Raw genomic sequence first — 17,426 nt, 5'->3', positions numbered from 1 at the left:
CGTGCTAAAGTAATCAGTGTAAGTGCCACTGCATGTTTCTGCAAATATTCGCTCTCAGAAAATCCACCTAAGTGTAATCTTGAAAGCCAGTGAAAAGACAATAGATTTCAATGGATAATTACCAATTCTACATTGTATAGTCCAAGATAATTGCAGAATTATGCAGCAGTACAATCAGGGATAAAATAGGATGCGAAGTATTTTAGGGTCTGCACCTTTAGTCATAAAAGCCTATCATTTACACTCGTGCACTGTCAGCTAGAGAAACCTATCATTTAAAAATTTTAGTTCATTACTTCTGTGCTGCACTGATTACGAAAACTTGTGCACTAAACACCATTCCAATTTCTCTTCGCTCCCTTTCCACAATGATTGTGGAGGTAGTGCTGTGTCATGAAAAGATGTTTATTTCTGATCATCAGCTATCAAAATTCATTCTTTATCACTGCACTAATGTTGAGAAATAGACAAAATTACACAAGTTTGAAAACACTGTGTGCAGGAATTTCCAGTTCTTACTGAAACCTTTTATTATGTTACAAAAATTTTCACTTACTGTTTACTTTTTTTTTTTTTTTTAATAAATATGGGACTGCCAGAGATTAAGTTTGTTCATTAGTGGAATTCACCCATCCTTATAAGCTCACGAGCAAACATGCTTAAAAATACTGAGGTTTGACACAGTTCCAGGAAGCATGTGAGCATAAATCTCGACTTGAAATAAAACAGTTTAGGCATTTGCAACTGTCTCAGAATGTTAACCCTATAATTAAACTCCAAATAGTGAATGTTAAAATATTTTAATTACCCTCCAAATGGAACCACCTAATGTTTGCTTTTGTAACTAACTGGCCCACCAAGAAACTATGAGCAAATTATTTAGCTATCAAGTTTCAATAAGCTAAAGTGCAAATGTAACTAAAGTGACAGGTAGAATATCATAACATAGTTGAGAGAATGAAAATGTTAGAACATATACATCACTTCTGTATGACTGACAAGAAATTTTGAACATAATATTTTAATTGTGGAAAAATGAAGGTAAATTTTTTTTCTAATGATCTCATTTGAAGGCAACAACCCCTTAGGGTTAAAGATTCAACTTACCAATTATTAACTATTTAAGATTTGAAACTATTATTTAATCAGAACTCTCACTGATCTTTAATAGAGTACAACCCTGTTTGTTGCTGAGCTGTAAAGCTGTGGCTGACACATGACACAGCTTTAGTAATGAGCACAGTGAAAATATCTGGCTAAAGACTATAAAGATAGGAAATATGTAGGGAATGTTAACTTTGTTTCTGATCTGTTGGCTCCATCTTATATCTGACAGATCTGGGATTGACTAATACCTTTAATTTTGTAAGGAATGCGCAAAATGATGGAAGCAGGTGAAAGGTTTCATACACTAGGTAAACATTCTGGGGGTATTTTTCTGCTTGTGAAAGCTGGAAATAACCTTATGTTTTGGTAACTAAGTGTTCATTACAGTCTATGAGACACAGGCACATACTTACAGCAGAGGGCTTTTTGCAGCCTTCGGAGTTTCATGGCAGTTCTATAAGCCGAAAATCTGACATTGTTCAGGTCAGCTAAAAGGCAAAAATTTTCAAATTTAAGTTAGCTTTACATCTTAAAAATAACATTATAATCATTGGTTCAAATAAAGAGGAAAAAATTATGTAAGAAACTATACTTCACCGAGAAAATGCACTCAAACCTTGACAATCATTCAAAAGAAAAATGGTGTAAGTCTTAAAGTGTTATTTCCCTGTCAAAGGCATTAAGCTTAAAGAGTACTTGAAGTGGTATCAGCAGTGACTAAAATGGTGTTGTCTGGGAACACCATAACCTTTCACATGGTAACCATTTTAAGAGAGGTAAGAATCTGAAACTTTTCCCTTTTCGTCTGATGTATTAAGTCAGGCTGCTTGCTAGGCAGCCAAGAAAAGAGCTCTACACAGGGGAAAACAAAAAGTAGGTAACTATAAGCTACTAGTAAAAATCTAAAAAACAATGAAACTGTTGTACTTTTTACTCAGATCGATACAGGCCATGCTCTGAGAGCCAAAATATTCCTGGAAAAAAGTCAGTTTACTCTGCTAGTTAAGTTTTCAGGCACACCTTTGAAATTGCATAGAGCTGATAAGCTAGGGGAGCACGGAGAGGAATTAGAACTGACAAGAAATAAATGATAGAATGAGATTTTTATTATAACATTCTTGTGTGGCTATCAAATGTCTGCAAAACTCTCGACTAAACAGAAAAAAGTTTAACCACTGATTCCAAAATCAGGACATTATAGAAAAAAAAGGCAGATCGCAGATCAAACCAGTCAAATCAGACCAGTTACACACTGAACAGAAACATCTCTACATTTGTGAGGCTAAGTAAGAGCTATGTAAACATTATTCAACACTGAATTATGATTATCTCCAGAGCAAGGCATAGCAGCTAGCTGTTCAATAGCCCAAGAAGCAAACACTATACAAAACTGAAAAGAAGGATGAGATTTTGGTCAAAATGTGTTTCGTACTTATATCTTTGTTTCATATGCCTCTGTGAAAGACTGAAGAAGACGTTTGTTCTAGTACTGGCTCTAGCTTCGCTGAGAGCAGACTTGGACAAACCCACTTACACCAAGGCTAAATTCTTGCTAGTACCTCAGCTAACTCACTTCCAGCTAGGTTCAGCCTCTCTACACTACAATTCAGATATACCACCACATGCATTATCCAGAGTTGAACTCAAGAAGCAAAAGTGAGTGCATAATTTTGGCAAAGGGCTTGTGTATGTCTGAGCAGATCAGTAACTACCTAAACTAACCACATACAGCTGCAATGCTGTAACTTCACTGAAGAGAACATGAACTATCAACATTACTGTTTTGAGATAAAGTAATGAACTGGTGCTGTTCCCAAATGAAACTGCCAGATCCTTGCAGGGACATTACAGGGCACCTGCACTGGGAACTAGAGCAGTGCCTGGGGGCACTCCTGTGTGCTACAGCAAGCCCCATCCATATCGCTCAAAAAACAGAACACCCCCGGCATACTTTTGGCCACAAACATAATGAAGGGACTGGAGCATCTCCCATACAAGGAGAAGCTGAGAGAGCTGGCACTCTTCAGCCTGGAGAACAGAAGGCTCGAGGAGAATCTAATCAACCTGTATAAATATCTGAGGGGAGGGTATCAAAAGGATGGGGCCAGACTCTTCTTGTGGAGCCCAGTGGCAGGACAACAGGCAGCGGACAGAAACTGAAACACAGGAAATTTCACTTGAACACAGGTAAACACTTCTTTACTGTAAGGGTGGTTGAGCACTGGACCAGGCTGCTCAGAGAGGTTGTGGAGTCTCCATTCTTAGAGATGTTCAAAAGCCGTCTGGACAGGGTCCTGGGCAACCTGCTCTAGGTGACCCTGTTTGAGCAGGGGTTTGGACCAGATCTCCAGAGGTGCCTGCTGGCCTCAATCATTCTCTGATTCTTTGATCAGCTATCCAAATAATTCCTGTGCACAGATACTCATGGATGGTAGAATATGCTAGGGATCATCCCAACAGACAGGTCAGCCTCTTGTAATTTAAGGGTTTACTAGTACAGAAATAGGTTGTTCTGTGCCACCTGGTTTCAGTGCCCAGGAACATTCGTGAATGCATTTAATTTACCAATACTGATGAAATCTGTGGGGCCTAAGGAGTTAATGATGGGAAAGTGCTTTGAAAATGTGAACTACTAGGTAAATACAGAAAGAACATGAAAAGCTGATACCAGCTCAGAATAAGTCTGTTTAGCCCAATAAGCTGCCTCCAAGGGTAGAGAAAGAATATTATGAAAATATTATGAAAAATAAGGCAATCACAAAACAATTCTTTGCTGGTATAGGCATTGAGCTTCTTTAAAGCTGTTTGTAATGGAATCTTGGGTATCCTAGTATCATTTACAATGCTGTACAAGTTTGAGTAGCAGAGGGAATATAGGTTCAACTACATAAATATATCCCAATTAAGTTGTTCTGAATGAATAACTTGAAGTTCGATAATTCGATAGTCTTGCATACCCAAATAAAAACTGAGAAGTGTCTCTAAAACATCATATCTTACAACAGAAGTGGAAAACTTCCAGCTTTGTATACAATTTCATTTTCTTTGCACAGTTCCATATACCTTTCTAATAAGCAGTTCTCTAGTGTATTGTTCCTGCCAGCACTCTCTCTCACAATAACACTGACAGGTCCAGAAACCTTAATGGGGTGTGGAATAAACTATGTAATTTCAATAAAGTAACTTAATCTGTCTTGAAGGCAAATTAATAAAGCAGTCCCTTGCCAATGCACTGTGACTTCATTTTCATTTTGTACCCTTGTTGTAACTCTGCACTTGTATTCTAGAAAAGAAAAAAAAGTCCCCAGAAGTAACAATTTTATTTGTTGAAAGTGAGACTCAGCAAAATTAACTGCATTGGAGGTTAATATAGATTAGATTATGGCTAGCATTTGATAAAAATGAATAGGCATTCCCTAAATTTCAACTGAGTACTCTGAAAAAGCTTTTCTATTTAAAACTTACACTTTAAGAAACATTAATATATACACACATTTCAGTCCTTGATTGGGGCAGAAAGTACAATTCATGAAGTCAGTTAATCTTGACAGTGCTACAGTTTATTTTACCATATATTTAATACACACTGAATTTCTTATCACTCTTAATGACATTGCTTGTTGACCATCTACAGCAAGATTGTGCAGACACTTCCCAGCAGCAATGTCAAGAGCTAGTTTCACAGCCCTCATCTCAGGTTTTGTGGAAGCAGTAGCAAGGCTACCTTTTGGCTCTAAATGCTGAGGTCTAATAGAAGGACAGCACGCTGCCCCTACCCTCCACCATCTCCTTTCCCACTATCAATATTAGTTCATGTTTAGTTCCTGTCCTGATACAATCTGTTCACTATTTGTGTTTGTTATGCCATCACCTCCATGCTCCTAACGAAAGATTTATCTGGTGATGACAGTCATTTACTACATTGCTGCCATTCCATGCAACATCTTTCCTTCAGATTTTAGAGTCAGCAGTTTTACCTTTTAATTTTATTATTTTCTTCTATATTTGGGACTACTTTAAGCCTTTTTACTGACCTCACTCTCAACCAGTTTGTGTTTGTCCCTTTCATCTATTTGCTGCCTATTTTTCCATTTTTACTGTGTAACAAAAATGGCACATTTTAGTTATTTTAAATTCAGAAGTCTCTCCAACTAATAAAAGATTTTATGGCTCTTGAAAGATTACTGTGTTAGCATTTTATAACTAGAAGACGGGAATTCAAATTCTGAGCTGGACTGCAAAGAAAAGACAGTTGTTCTTTGGAGAGGACATGACAGTGAATCTCTACAAAACAAAGGTAGCTACAACCATCACTTAGGAGAGACTAGCACCTAAGGATGTGCATAACTAACTCTCTATTTCCACCTCATCCTGTCAGTTAGTCACGCAGCTTAGAATTGCCTTGTTTCAATAACATTTTTTTCCTCTCTCTCTCTGAATCTTAGTAATTTAGCTTTTTTTCCCTACTCCTATGAAACTCCTAGTGGTGTTGTTGTTCATCCTGAACTACCGCTGGAAAATAATGCATTGCTCTGTGGAGGAACAATGGGAAGCTTCTCTTTTCTAATTGGGCTCAAAATATTTCTCTTGCTGGCCTATGACTTCCCCTAAATGAGCCCTACATAAGACAGATAAGAGAAAAGATTGTCAGGGAATCAGACTGAGTAACTCAGTTTGGTAACTTGGTAACATTAGTGGTAGCTTCACCACTAACAGCAATGGAGGAAATTTACAGTAACGCACTGCTCTGCTTGGCCAGAAGTCAAACATTACTGCTGAGTACACGTGGAAGAGGGAGGAAAAAGTACAAACAGCAGCCATCTTTCAAGAGCCTATGAAAACACTAGTAGTTCCTCCGTTCTTGTGTTTTTTCCTTCCTGGGTCCTGAAGGAAAAATCTGATGCTTTCTTCAGTCTCAAACAGCCCACTGAACAGTCAGCACCCACTAAATGTTACCTCCAGACCTTTTATAATCTCTGAGTAGGCAGCAAAACTATGTACAGTATACGAAGCATGTTTTTCTCCAGCGTTTCCCTCCCTCTCTTAAGAGGAATGCACAATCTCATCACTTCAAGGAGGTGATTAAAAGTCTGAGAAGCCCTTGAGGTATGAGACTTCTGCAGATCATTTTAATGATATCCCACCCCATCTCTACCTCTCAGTGCTCAGAAGTAATTTTCAAACATAGATCAAAAAAATGTAAATGCTCAAGAGCACTAAGTGCTTAGGTTCTCAATAACCATACAGTGGAAAAGGTTACCTGGTCCCTGGAGGGGAACAGACCACACTGGAGTATCTGTTGATATTAATATTTACATGCAGGAGTAAAAAGAAACCATGGTTCTCTAATCACTCAGCCATGAATGAACTCTCTGTTCAAAGGGGTATAAATGCTTCTAGGGAAGAAGTTCTAAGATTATGTTACAGAAGCATCGTAAGACAGGGCAGAAGCCTACTGTTCTGTTCATCTCTATGTAGTAGCAGATTCAATAAACAATTCCTGCCACAGCGGGTATAGCAGTGAGATCTCTCCATGATCTTTGCAGGTTCTACCTCAGATATATCCTTTGCATCAGCCATTCAAATGTCTTTATGAAAGGAATTCAAGGTGCTAAAGCATAAACAACTCCCAGAAACTAAGGAACATGCTTTTGACTGCTTCTTTTTGTTACAAACATCACAAGCACCTCCATTTGCTTCATGGCAACTAAGGCAGAAAGGAGAAGGTCATCCAGAAAAATGATTTCTTCCATGTCCATCAGCTACCTACAAACTATTCCTCAGGAAGTAGTGCCCTTATTACACATATGACTTTAATGAAAAGGACTCTAGACTGTTATTAGTAAGAATTAAAATCAGAAATATTACTGAAAGACAATCAGACAATTAAATCATAACCTCTTCTGCACAATTCTGCATGCATGAGAGGAGTCCCAGAACACAGGGGTTACACTCTTCCTCAAAAGAACTGAGGCAGCATCATCATTGCACTTTTAAATGTTGCCTTTCCATGGTTTTGTAGGAATAGCAGTAATTACATAGAGCAGATCCTTCTGACAGTGAACAATCAGGTAAAAATCACTCTTATCTGAAAAGTGTTCAACAATTTACATCAAAAATCCAAATGACCTGCTGGAGTGTCTCACTGACTACTGAAACAACATCAACAAATAAGACACTAGAATTATTAAAAAAAATGCTAAATTTCAGTTTTTAGATTTTACATATGGATATGAACTTTTTTTTCAGTATCTAAAACAGATCTTCAAGTTCTTGTACCTTTATTGAACAAAATGCGGTGGAAAACACCATAAAAGCAACTGAAAAGCAACTAAAACATTAAAAGCAATTAAAATTTTAGAGGACAGGAAGCTTCTAAGAACATATTCAAAAACAGATTTAGCGTCCAGCATGGAGGAACATTTGTTTTTATTCTTAAGCAGCACAAATCTATGATCCAGACAATACATTTTGAGTAATGTGTTATCACCGAACTGCTTACGATGGTCATTCTTGGAAAGACTGATCACTAAGACTGCTCCAGCTGCTAGGAGCGCTGAATGACTAGGATGTTCCATTTGATAATGTACTGTCCTCGAACACAGACTAATCTGGCTGAGTGTTTAAACACTCTGGGATGGCACAGACTATCTCCTGCCAAAGGTTGTTCAAATAATTTTTCTCTCACATGCAATGTAATTAGAAGGCATCTCAGAGAATCCTTTTAACCTGGAAACCATTTTGTTTTTTAAAGAGCGCTACTTCTTTATATTATTGTGAATATTATTGTAATTATTTTTTAATTAATGAGGAGAAACCACAATCATTTTACATGATTTTATGGACAGTAATTTTCTCACTGCCTGGCTACCATTAAACTGAAAAGTGCAGTTTAAATGCTTCAGACACTAACTGCATCTCAAGAGTAAAATATGACAACATCTTACTTCTTTCAAAGAAGAAATTGAATCTCATCAGGTCAAATACTCATTTGGTCACATTTATCAAATCCTCACCTTCATTTGGTAAAATTACCAGAGGCTTTTTACCCTTATTTGCAAAGAAAAAAATGTGAACCTACACCGACACACCTCAAAACCTGAAAGTCTTACTGAACTGTAGGTTGTGACATGCTCAAATAGCTGTTCATAAATATATTGCCTGCAGTGGATAAACGATTCTGTGAATAACATGTCAGTGTTGTGTCTGACAATGCCTATCTAGCACAGCTTAAAAACTGTTCACCGAACAATCCTGAATAGACCATAATTTCACCACTAGCCACTAAGTCTTCGTGTTTCATCAGACATTTATAGCACTGTCTTATCAAGAAGTCTCTTCTCACATAGATTCAGTGTAGCTGAGATTCCCTGACCAGCTGATGAGAATACTCAATTTCTTCCTGCTGCATGAAAGCTTTACATAAATCTTCTAATGACGCCCTACAGTGGCATATATTGCCTCTTTAGGAACTGTAATTTAAAAATGCAAATGAGACAAATGCACAAAGGAAAGAAATTAATCAAGTAACACTGCTTAATATCAGTTGAGTCTTAGCCATTGACTCTTTTATTATAACAATAATTAATGCTATCATCTGCATTGCTTTGAGAATAAATAATGCTAAATATTGTTTTTATATATACAGACATACAGCTTAGCCACTCTCAATGAAGTGATACCAGCATGCTGTACTAGAACTGTCCCATAGAGTAAAACAGCTGATACAGTCTCTCCAAATTAATTAGTAAGCAAAAGATACACAGGGCACCAAACTGCTACTGATTGCATCCAGACCAAGAAGTGAATGAACACCATTATCTGATCAACTGACACGGCTTTTGGGAACTTAGTTGCAGCACGTCACAGCTTTTCTTCAGCCTGCAAGCTCAAAAGTGCAAGAGGGGATATGATACGGACCTGGGTTTTAACCCTGTCTGGGTTTGGAACATGGCTAAGTTTTGCAGTCAGAAGCTCACCAGCGCTCCTATGTATGCTAGTTTAGATGCTGCCTTAATGAAATATCGTAAAATAAACAAACAGCAAACAAACAACTTCAAAAATTTTAATGAATGGTGCCCATCTGCAAACCAAAAGTGTAATACTCTTCAGTCAAGCATTCCTCCACATTTACGTATTCTATAATAAAACATTACTTTGCTCTCTCTGTAATTTTCTCTTTCACTGCTAACATACCTATGCTATAGATTTCTGGGGACACAAGGCTAAATACTGCTAATTGGTAGCCCATCACGAAATTAAGGTTTCTCTACCACTGTTATCTGAATTGATTGTTAGGAGTACATCTACACAGGAGGCAATCATGCCCTGGTAGAAAGACAGCATTCTCCTGGTCTGACTACTATCCAAGGTTGTTAAACCCCCAAAACCCTATTTACTGGAATGAAAACTAAAATTTGATATCCAGATTATAATTCACTTGAAAATAACATCAAAGTACAAGCAATATTTTTTTTAGCCTATATGCACTACCTCACTGGATTTCAGTAGAAATCAGATGTTTGATGTGTGTGATAGGCACATCTTATTAATGCAAACATGAGAATCAATGAGCTACACGTGAATAAAAATCTCAGAGAAAAACAATACACACTGCAATAGCTTTGTAACAAAAATGCTTAATTTTTATGGCTGAGAGAGGCGGTTCACTCTTTTAAGGAAGCATTTCACAAGGACAAATTAAACTACACAGACCAAAAAAATGTAACACTTATTTACCTTGGTCATTCAGTCAGTTAAAACCTCACATTACTGTACAGAATAGCCATCCACAAGATCAACAGAGTGGCTGCTGCCAAAAGCCCGGTGGAGGCTCAGAAGTACCTTTCAGCCTTCCCTGATCTTACATTAAGCAATTTAGACATTTCTTCCATATATTCTGCAGAGGAGCTGCTCTGTCCCCCTTTCCCCCCCCAATTAAATGGAAAACTTGCACCACCTGCAGCACACTGCAGTCTCGTAGGGTGTGGGTGTTTTTTATCTACTTGTCTTACCTTGGTGAATTAAGAGAGATAAACAGATGCATATGTCAACATTTCTGACTGCATCCTGCTGTTGGAATTACTGTTTACTGTGAAATTAATGTATCTTGAGGAAACACATACTGTCATTACATGGGAAGGTTGGTGGAGGGAGACACCAGCCAGCATAACATTATGACAGAACAGACCAAGTTCTGCTGGGCTATCATTACAAAGTTTAGATTCATTTTCAGTTAAAGACAAAATGTTATTCTGAGAATAGCTGTCTGCTATTAAATATTCACACTTGAGACATATTCTGAAAAAAATTAAGCAATCCCAGACTTATTTGGTTTCTGCTCCTCCTGTCTCTCCCCTCACCCAAAGGTCCTTGAATTCTCCAAGACACAGTGAAATACCACAGTTTTTTATTTCAGTGTTGCCCTGCGATCATCATGAAAGATGTGAAAAAATGATTTGCAAGAGGCTGTTAAAGAAATGGGAACATAGTAAAAAAGCAGATCTGCTGCAAAGGAACTGCTTTTGAAAAGAAAAGCAGCTGGAGCAGCTCTTGATCCTTTAAAGACAGAGGGAAGTCAGAAGAAAATGGGAGCAGTTCATAATGGTGTAAATCCAAACTGGGGGGTGTCTGCCCGAATCAGCCTTTGGATTGCAGATCCCTGCATCACTGACTTTTACTACCTTTCCCATTTCAGCATTTTCTTTTTTACTATGTTCTTAATTTACATAACTAGTCAATCAACATCAACATCTAGTAGATAAATTAAATGATGTAGTTAGGGTCATTACTCCAACTACCTATTGCCACTCTGATTTGATTATGAAACAACAATCATGTCATTTAATGTTGACAGCTTCTCATGTAACTTTATGTAACCTTAACTCTAAATGAAGAGTGAAAATTGCCCAACTTGGTCAGGGATAGATGGTTAACCAAAACTTACAAAATTAGTATGCTGTTTAAATAATAAAGAGCAGTCTGGAGCAAGCACTTTAAACAGCTTAAAAGCAAAAGCTTCTCTTATAAGATCAACCAGTTAAAAATTTATGATATACATATTAAAGTTCAAATAAAATATTTTACAGTTATTACTGCTATCTTTATAAATGGCCATGTTTCAGCACATGAGCTCAAAGAGACTTTGAAAATACTCCTTCATGGGCAAGCTATTTTATGATTTCTTTCTAAGGGTTCTTTCTACTTTCTCTGACGCAGTCATTATTGGAGGCAAGATACAGGACTTCTTGGACCAGCAATCTGACCAGCTATGGAAAAGGTTGTAGCATGTTTGTATGTTCTTTTATCAGTACCAAATAATCCTCCCAGTTAATTTAGCTTTGAACCCATAAAAACAGAAATACTTTGGCCATAACAGGAAAAAAAGTCAAGAAAAATAAATTCAGAACTTGGAACTCATCTATTTTAGCAAAACATAATGCAGTCATTAGTAGGGGTGTGAACTGAATGCGTGAAGAGTAAAACAAATACTACTCCTCTTCTTACTGAAAAACCTTTTGTGGCTCAAAGATAGAGGCCGATGAGGAATGTTACCTTGTCCCAGACTGCAACTTTCCTCATTCACTTAAAACAACATTAACTTTTCAGTAATTTTTAAGAATGTAAGTTAGACATAAGGATCCCTAGCAAATTATGATGTACTAGCATCAATTAAAATGTGGTACATTTACAGAAAGGAAAGATATCAGTCAGTATCAGAGATGTACAGAGAGCTACATCACATAGCTGAATTATTCCTTACAGGCTGAGTATAGGAGTTGGAAAAACAGAAATGAAAACTAGACAGCATTGATGGGCTTGGTGTCACTTTTTTGCATTTGCCTAGATTGTAAAATTTATGTATTCTATCGTATTTTCAGAATGCATATATACTGCAAAAAGATAGCTAAGCTCTTTACTAGCTTCTTCATATGAATGAGAAGCAAAATTTAGATCCTTATGTGGGGAAAAATAATAGGACCTAATGAGTATGCAATACAAAATCAACTTTAATAGTATCTTCTCAGATAAAATATTACCGAACAGTCTGAAAAGACTTCAAACATCCCATTATTACCATTTTGACCTGAGGGAAAGCAAAGCGCTGAAAACATATTAAGGGTTCTATTCAAGACTAAACGGGTTATGCTTATATTATGCAATTTATATAAGACTTAGAAAATGCTGAATACACCCTACTCAAAAATAAAATAAACTGGTGGATTATTTAGTAGCTCTTTTATCAAAGCTTCACCTTATGTGGCAATACATGAAGAATCACCTTGTCTAATCGGTTCTGTACACATATATGAACACCTAAGTTTACTAATAAAAATGCATATTATGCATCCTTGGCTAAAAACAGAGCTGCTTCCATATTAATAAGCACTTGGTCCCAGCCCAAAAAGAAAACTCTAGCCAGAGAGATGACTGCACTTTTGGACATTCCATGGTCCTGAACAGGAAAACAACAACATTTTATAGGGGGAAAAAAAAAGAAAAAAATCTGCCTAGACATGTTCTTTCATTAAGCAGTAAGATATACAGATTGCTTAAACTCTTGACATCCAGGTGATATTCATAGTGATAAAATTCTCAGTTAAACTAAATGCAGACTGACTTCAACCATCCTTTGAACTGTTGACCTGAACCCATCAGGACATTTTCTCCCTCATATACAGTTACCTCTTCACTTCTTGATCTTCAAGAGTAATCTAGCTGAAACAGGGAAATACCAGAAAAGGAGTTTCAATAGAGCTTTAGGTCTGACCAGCAACGGTGTCAGAAATATGCAATCTCCAGATCAAAGTAGTCTGCAGAGTCAGAATGCAGTCCAATTAACAGGGAATTGTTCAAAGATCTACCGTACTAAAGAAGTGTCTGCATGCACAATCACTATTTGTCCTGATCCTCTAAACCACTCACTTTAAGAGAAGAAATATAAAGGAGAAAAACACAGCAATGCATTATAATTAAGTGGCAAGTCAACACTTGTCTGCTTTGGCATTCAGTTAGCCTGAATTTATAAACTTTATTGTCCCTTGCTGATATACAGAGCAGTAATATGGATTATTTATAAAACATAACTACACATTACTAGTATTATAAGCAAAAATTGACTTCACACCATTTCATTTCATTTTATCATACCGTTTTTCTAAAAAATTTGGGGTATGTCCTTATCGCAGTGCAGTGTAGAGACACCTGAGCTAGCTTGAAACAGATTAGTTGAGCTACCTGCAAACAGTCTAATTATGTCAGCATAGAGTTTAGCAGGAGATAATTCAAGCTATTTTTCACCAAGGTAAATAAGCCTGCACTGGATGCTAGACTGGACTGTCCTGGTACTTGAGCTAGCTTGTTTAAAGCTGGTTTATGTACCCTTTGCTGCAGAGATGTAGCCTCCTTTATGAGTGCAGCATATTCATTGATATTTCTTTTAAAGAGAAATAGCTTATTTTTTTATTATACCCTCTCTTATTTATTAGCAGGACCATTAAAAGAAAATAGCTATTAAATGGTCTGCAAAGCAGCCTATAGCAGAGTATGGATTGACCTATTATATCTTATAGAAACCTATTATATCTTATAGAAGTCCTTCTGTTAATAAAACCAAAAGCTGCTGAAAAAACTCCATCAGAGAGGCACATCTTAAGTCATAATAAGCATGCAATTTGGGTATTCAAAATGACATCATGACAGCTGCCATGCATTCCAAGTATTGAAAGTGCTTCAAACAACAAAGTAGTAGTAACAGTTTGGCAAATCATTTAAATCGGCTTCCTACCATCAAAAAGTCAACGTTAACAGCAGCTTGGTTCATCTGCCTTTTGTAAAATAGATTAGAGAGTGAACAGATTCAGGATTATGCTTCTGTTTGTTTTTTTATTATTTTTTTTTATTTCTGTCCCAGTCTTTCTCATAAGAACTTGCAGCAATGCACCTGAATTACTTAGTTAATCCAGTGCACATTGCAAACAGGCTAATGTAAATATCAGTTTATCTACAGTGTGTTTGAAATCTGTTATTATGGCCTACGTATTTCTCTGACAGAAAATTTAATCTTGATCTAAGCACCAGCCTCTCATTTTCACTTAATTTTATTTTTCACTACTCCTGGAAATCTTTGTCTTAACAATTCATGCAGTTCCAAAAAGAAGAAAAAAAAAAGTCTTACCTAAAGACTGGTAAAGCTCAGTCATTTTGGGATGATCCCAGCAGGTGGTTTGCGTCTCATGGCTACAATACAAAATATAAGAGTTAGTAGAATAAAATGCCGCATTTTCTCTTTCCATTGCACAAAGAGTAGTCCAAGCTTCATATCACAATACTGTCCCAGAATACCACCAGCAGCCTGGGCAGTTAAAGGAGAGAGTCTCATCAGTGGTAGACATGCCTCCTTTTAACATCAGCTGTTATTTTGGACCATTATATTTAGGCATGGGCTCCAAAAGCAAAATTAATATTAAAAGTACTGCTAACATTAAAAATACTCTAAGTATTTAGCTATGCCATAAAGTTTTGGGGAATTTGTAATCACACTAATTAATTTTTAAAAAGTCTGTTTCATATGGATCATCCCAAATTGGAGGACAAATGTTTAAAAACTTCTTAGATGTTCTCAACAATGTTCATGGAAGTTCTGACCAGATATTGACATCCATTGTATTTTTGACCTGTTTTACTCTGAATGCTTTCTACTATTTTAGGTAAGTTGCGTAAAAGCTACCAAATGCAACAACTGCAATCATTCCTTTCATTCCAAACATCTGTACTAAATTCTCACGTAACAGTCCACTGAATCACCAGTGTCTTATACTGCTTTTCAGGCCAATGCGTTGTACCCCATATATTGATGGTCTCCTTATTTAAGTCTATTTGTTGCTCTTATTGGTTCCTGAGACTCCCAGGCCCTTTCTCTTGCTCTAGAGGTCCCTGATAAGTTTCAGGAGGCAGAGCAGTTGGGAAGCCAGGAAAAAACTAAAACAGGGTTATGAAACTCTGCAGTATGACTAGAATGTAAATTGGACAATCTCTGCATTGAAGCTAGCAGTTTTTAGTTTTACAACAAAACATGTTGCCAAAAGACATGCAGAGCGTGAGAAAGTCAATGAAATAAAGTGGTAGTATAGTAAAAACCCATGTCTCCAAAGTGATTTATGATTTTTTTTTAATGACAATATGCATAATGTGATTCTGCTTCCATTAACATGAAAAACTTAAAAAGAAAATTCTCTTTGTCTATTCAATATTCACTAAAGTCCTGGTCACACAGTATTCAGCTATATTAAAAGATGAAATGCGAATTCATAAAAAAAAAATCTGAAAAGCATACATAGTATATGGTTGCTAGCAATCTTATTTGCAGTCCCTGTACTTAAAAAGCAGACATTCCAGTTCCAACACACACACAGCATTTGGAAGAAAATATGCAACAGAGCAGAAGCTGATCCACAGTGCCTAGAGTCACTACAGTACACACCTTGCAGCTCCGAGAGACTAAATCACAACCCAGGGGGCAAACGAATGCCCTTGTATAACAAACTGTGCACTAGAAAACCAATACGATGATGTTATTTTAGAGAACAAACTGTCCTTGATTTCTTCTTGAGGCAGTGAAGTTCCAAAGTACACCCTTACAGGTATAATCTAGGCTTAAAAGGAGTCAAATTTTCAATAAAACACTTCAACATGACCACTACTAAAGGAAAAATCATGACACGTTTCTTACTATGATTTAATTTTCTTCTAAAAGACTGGCTATTTACCTGATCCCAGTGAACACTTTATTGCCCCATCTATATATTCAGGAGGTTACTGTGTATAATGATTTCCAGATTTTGCTCTGTAACTGCCAGAAAGAATGAAATTCAGGGGATCATAGGCAATAAGCTTAAGGAAAAATGCAGGCACAGTGTTGTTCTAGCTGGACAAAAGATTAAAAAAAAAAAAAAGAAAACCTCTTATCAACCTCAGCATCCACTCTTCCTAACTATGGTGGCTAAAGATAGTGAGAGAGGGAGAACAACACTGGAACACCTGAAGTAGTCTTGTTCTTTGCATTGGTAAAAAATGAGAAGTGCAGTGGAAGGTCGCTGCAATAATCTGAGATTTGTCTGTTTTTCAAATGCTTGGTAGCTTAAAGTGAAAAACTGTTTACCTGACTCAACCTCATCTGAGTTTCTGAATTTCTTATCGTGTTTGGTATATAGGGGAGGTTGTACAGCTTTTAGCACATGCAGTTAAGGTGCATTTTTGAGGTAAAACAGAAGCAGTTTCAATTTATACATTGACGCCATAAAAATTTGCCTACCATAAGCCTCTGCTTGTATAGTAGCAGCCTGAAGGAAAAGAGGAAGAGAGTATATTTATTGCAAAAGAACTCCGTAGTGAGAGATTTTGTGATTTAGGTAAATGGACTGCAGAACGAAATAAACATTCACATCCATAAATCAGTGACTGCAGTTTGTTAGCACCCAACGTTAGTTCCACATCAATAGCTCATGAGACGTGAGCCTGACATTCCTGGCTTACTTCCTTACAGGCAGGTAGCCCCCAAACTGGGCTATTACAGGAAAAAAATCCAGAATTGCAAATAAATGAATTTGTCAAATGGAAGGCTGAGGCTGAAGTAGGTGAAACAAACTTAGGAATTTTGCTGATCATTTTCTCCACATCTATTATCTAAAATACTATGTGTGAAGTACTTGCCACATTCTTGAATAGCAACTGTGCCATTGATTCATATGCCAAATCTTAAAGTAAAAATGGAAGAAGGGGAAAAAAAAAAAACACCTTATGCACAGAGTTACAGGAAGGCTCTGAAAATATTCTGCTTAATTCTCCCTGTAAAATTAGCCTGGAAGTCTCAGATTGTTCTATGGATAAACTGTATCACTTTAGATGCCATAGCTGTTAATCTGGTAGCCTTCAAAGGCACTGATTCCCCATTAAAATATTTTAAAGCCATCGGATATCTGGTAAAGAGGTTGTAAGCAAGTATTCATAGAGGATTCTAGAATCATATGCCTGTATGGAAGAGAAGAACAAAAGAGCTTAATCACTCCTCAACATTACATGGGTGATCATATTTGTATTGATTTTTTTTTTTTATGGTAAGGCCTAACCATGTATCAGTGATTTTCAGTGTGGATTAAGCTTATGACATTTATTAATCATCTAGAAAACACAAATTGATTCTCCTAAAATCTTGTAAATAAAATTTCCATTGCCAGAGAAATACTGGATTTCAACTGTTCTTACAAATTTTTAACGTAAATAACCCCAGCTAGATGGCGTGCTCTTCTTTGATATGTATA

The 17,426-nt window shown here is 36.8% G+C and overlaps 1 protein-coding gene across 9 annotated transcripts in view; it reads right to left on the bottom strand.

The window, feature by feature from the left end:
- DMD (dystrophin) overlaps positions 1–17,426 on the bottom strand; it is a 1,316,184-nt gene that overhangs the window by 70,093 nt on the left and 1,228,665 nt on the right. For all 9 annotated transcript variants that reach the window (XM_026096811.2, XM_064497835.1, XM_064497804.1 and 6 more), the window contains 2 exons: positions 14,285–14,346; positions 1,521–1,595 (listed from right to left, as the gene is read on the bottom strand). In XM_026096811.2, coding sequence (XP_025952596.2) covers positions 1,521–1,595; positions 14,285–14,346 — 137 coding nt within the window. The remainder of the gene's footprint in view (positions 1–1,520; positions 1,596–14,284; positions 14,347–17,426) is intronic.

The sequence above is a fragment of the Dromaius novaehollandiae genome, chromosome 1 (genome assembly GCF_036370855.1).
Source record: "Dromaius novaehollandiae isolate bDroNov1 chromosome 1, bDroNov1.hap1, whole genome shotgun sequence".
In the NCBI taxonomy this organism is placed as follows: domain Eukaryota; kingdom Metazoa; phylum Chordata; class Aves; order Casuariiformes; family Dromaiidae; genus Dromaius; species Dromaius novaehollandiae.
This window is presented reverse-complemented; position numbering and strand designations above follow the sequence as displayed.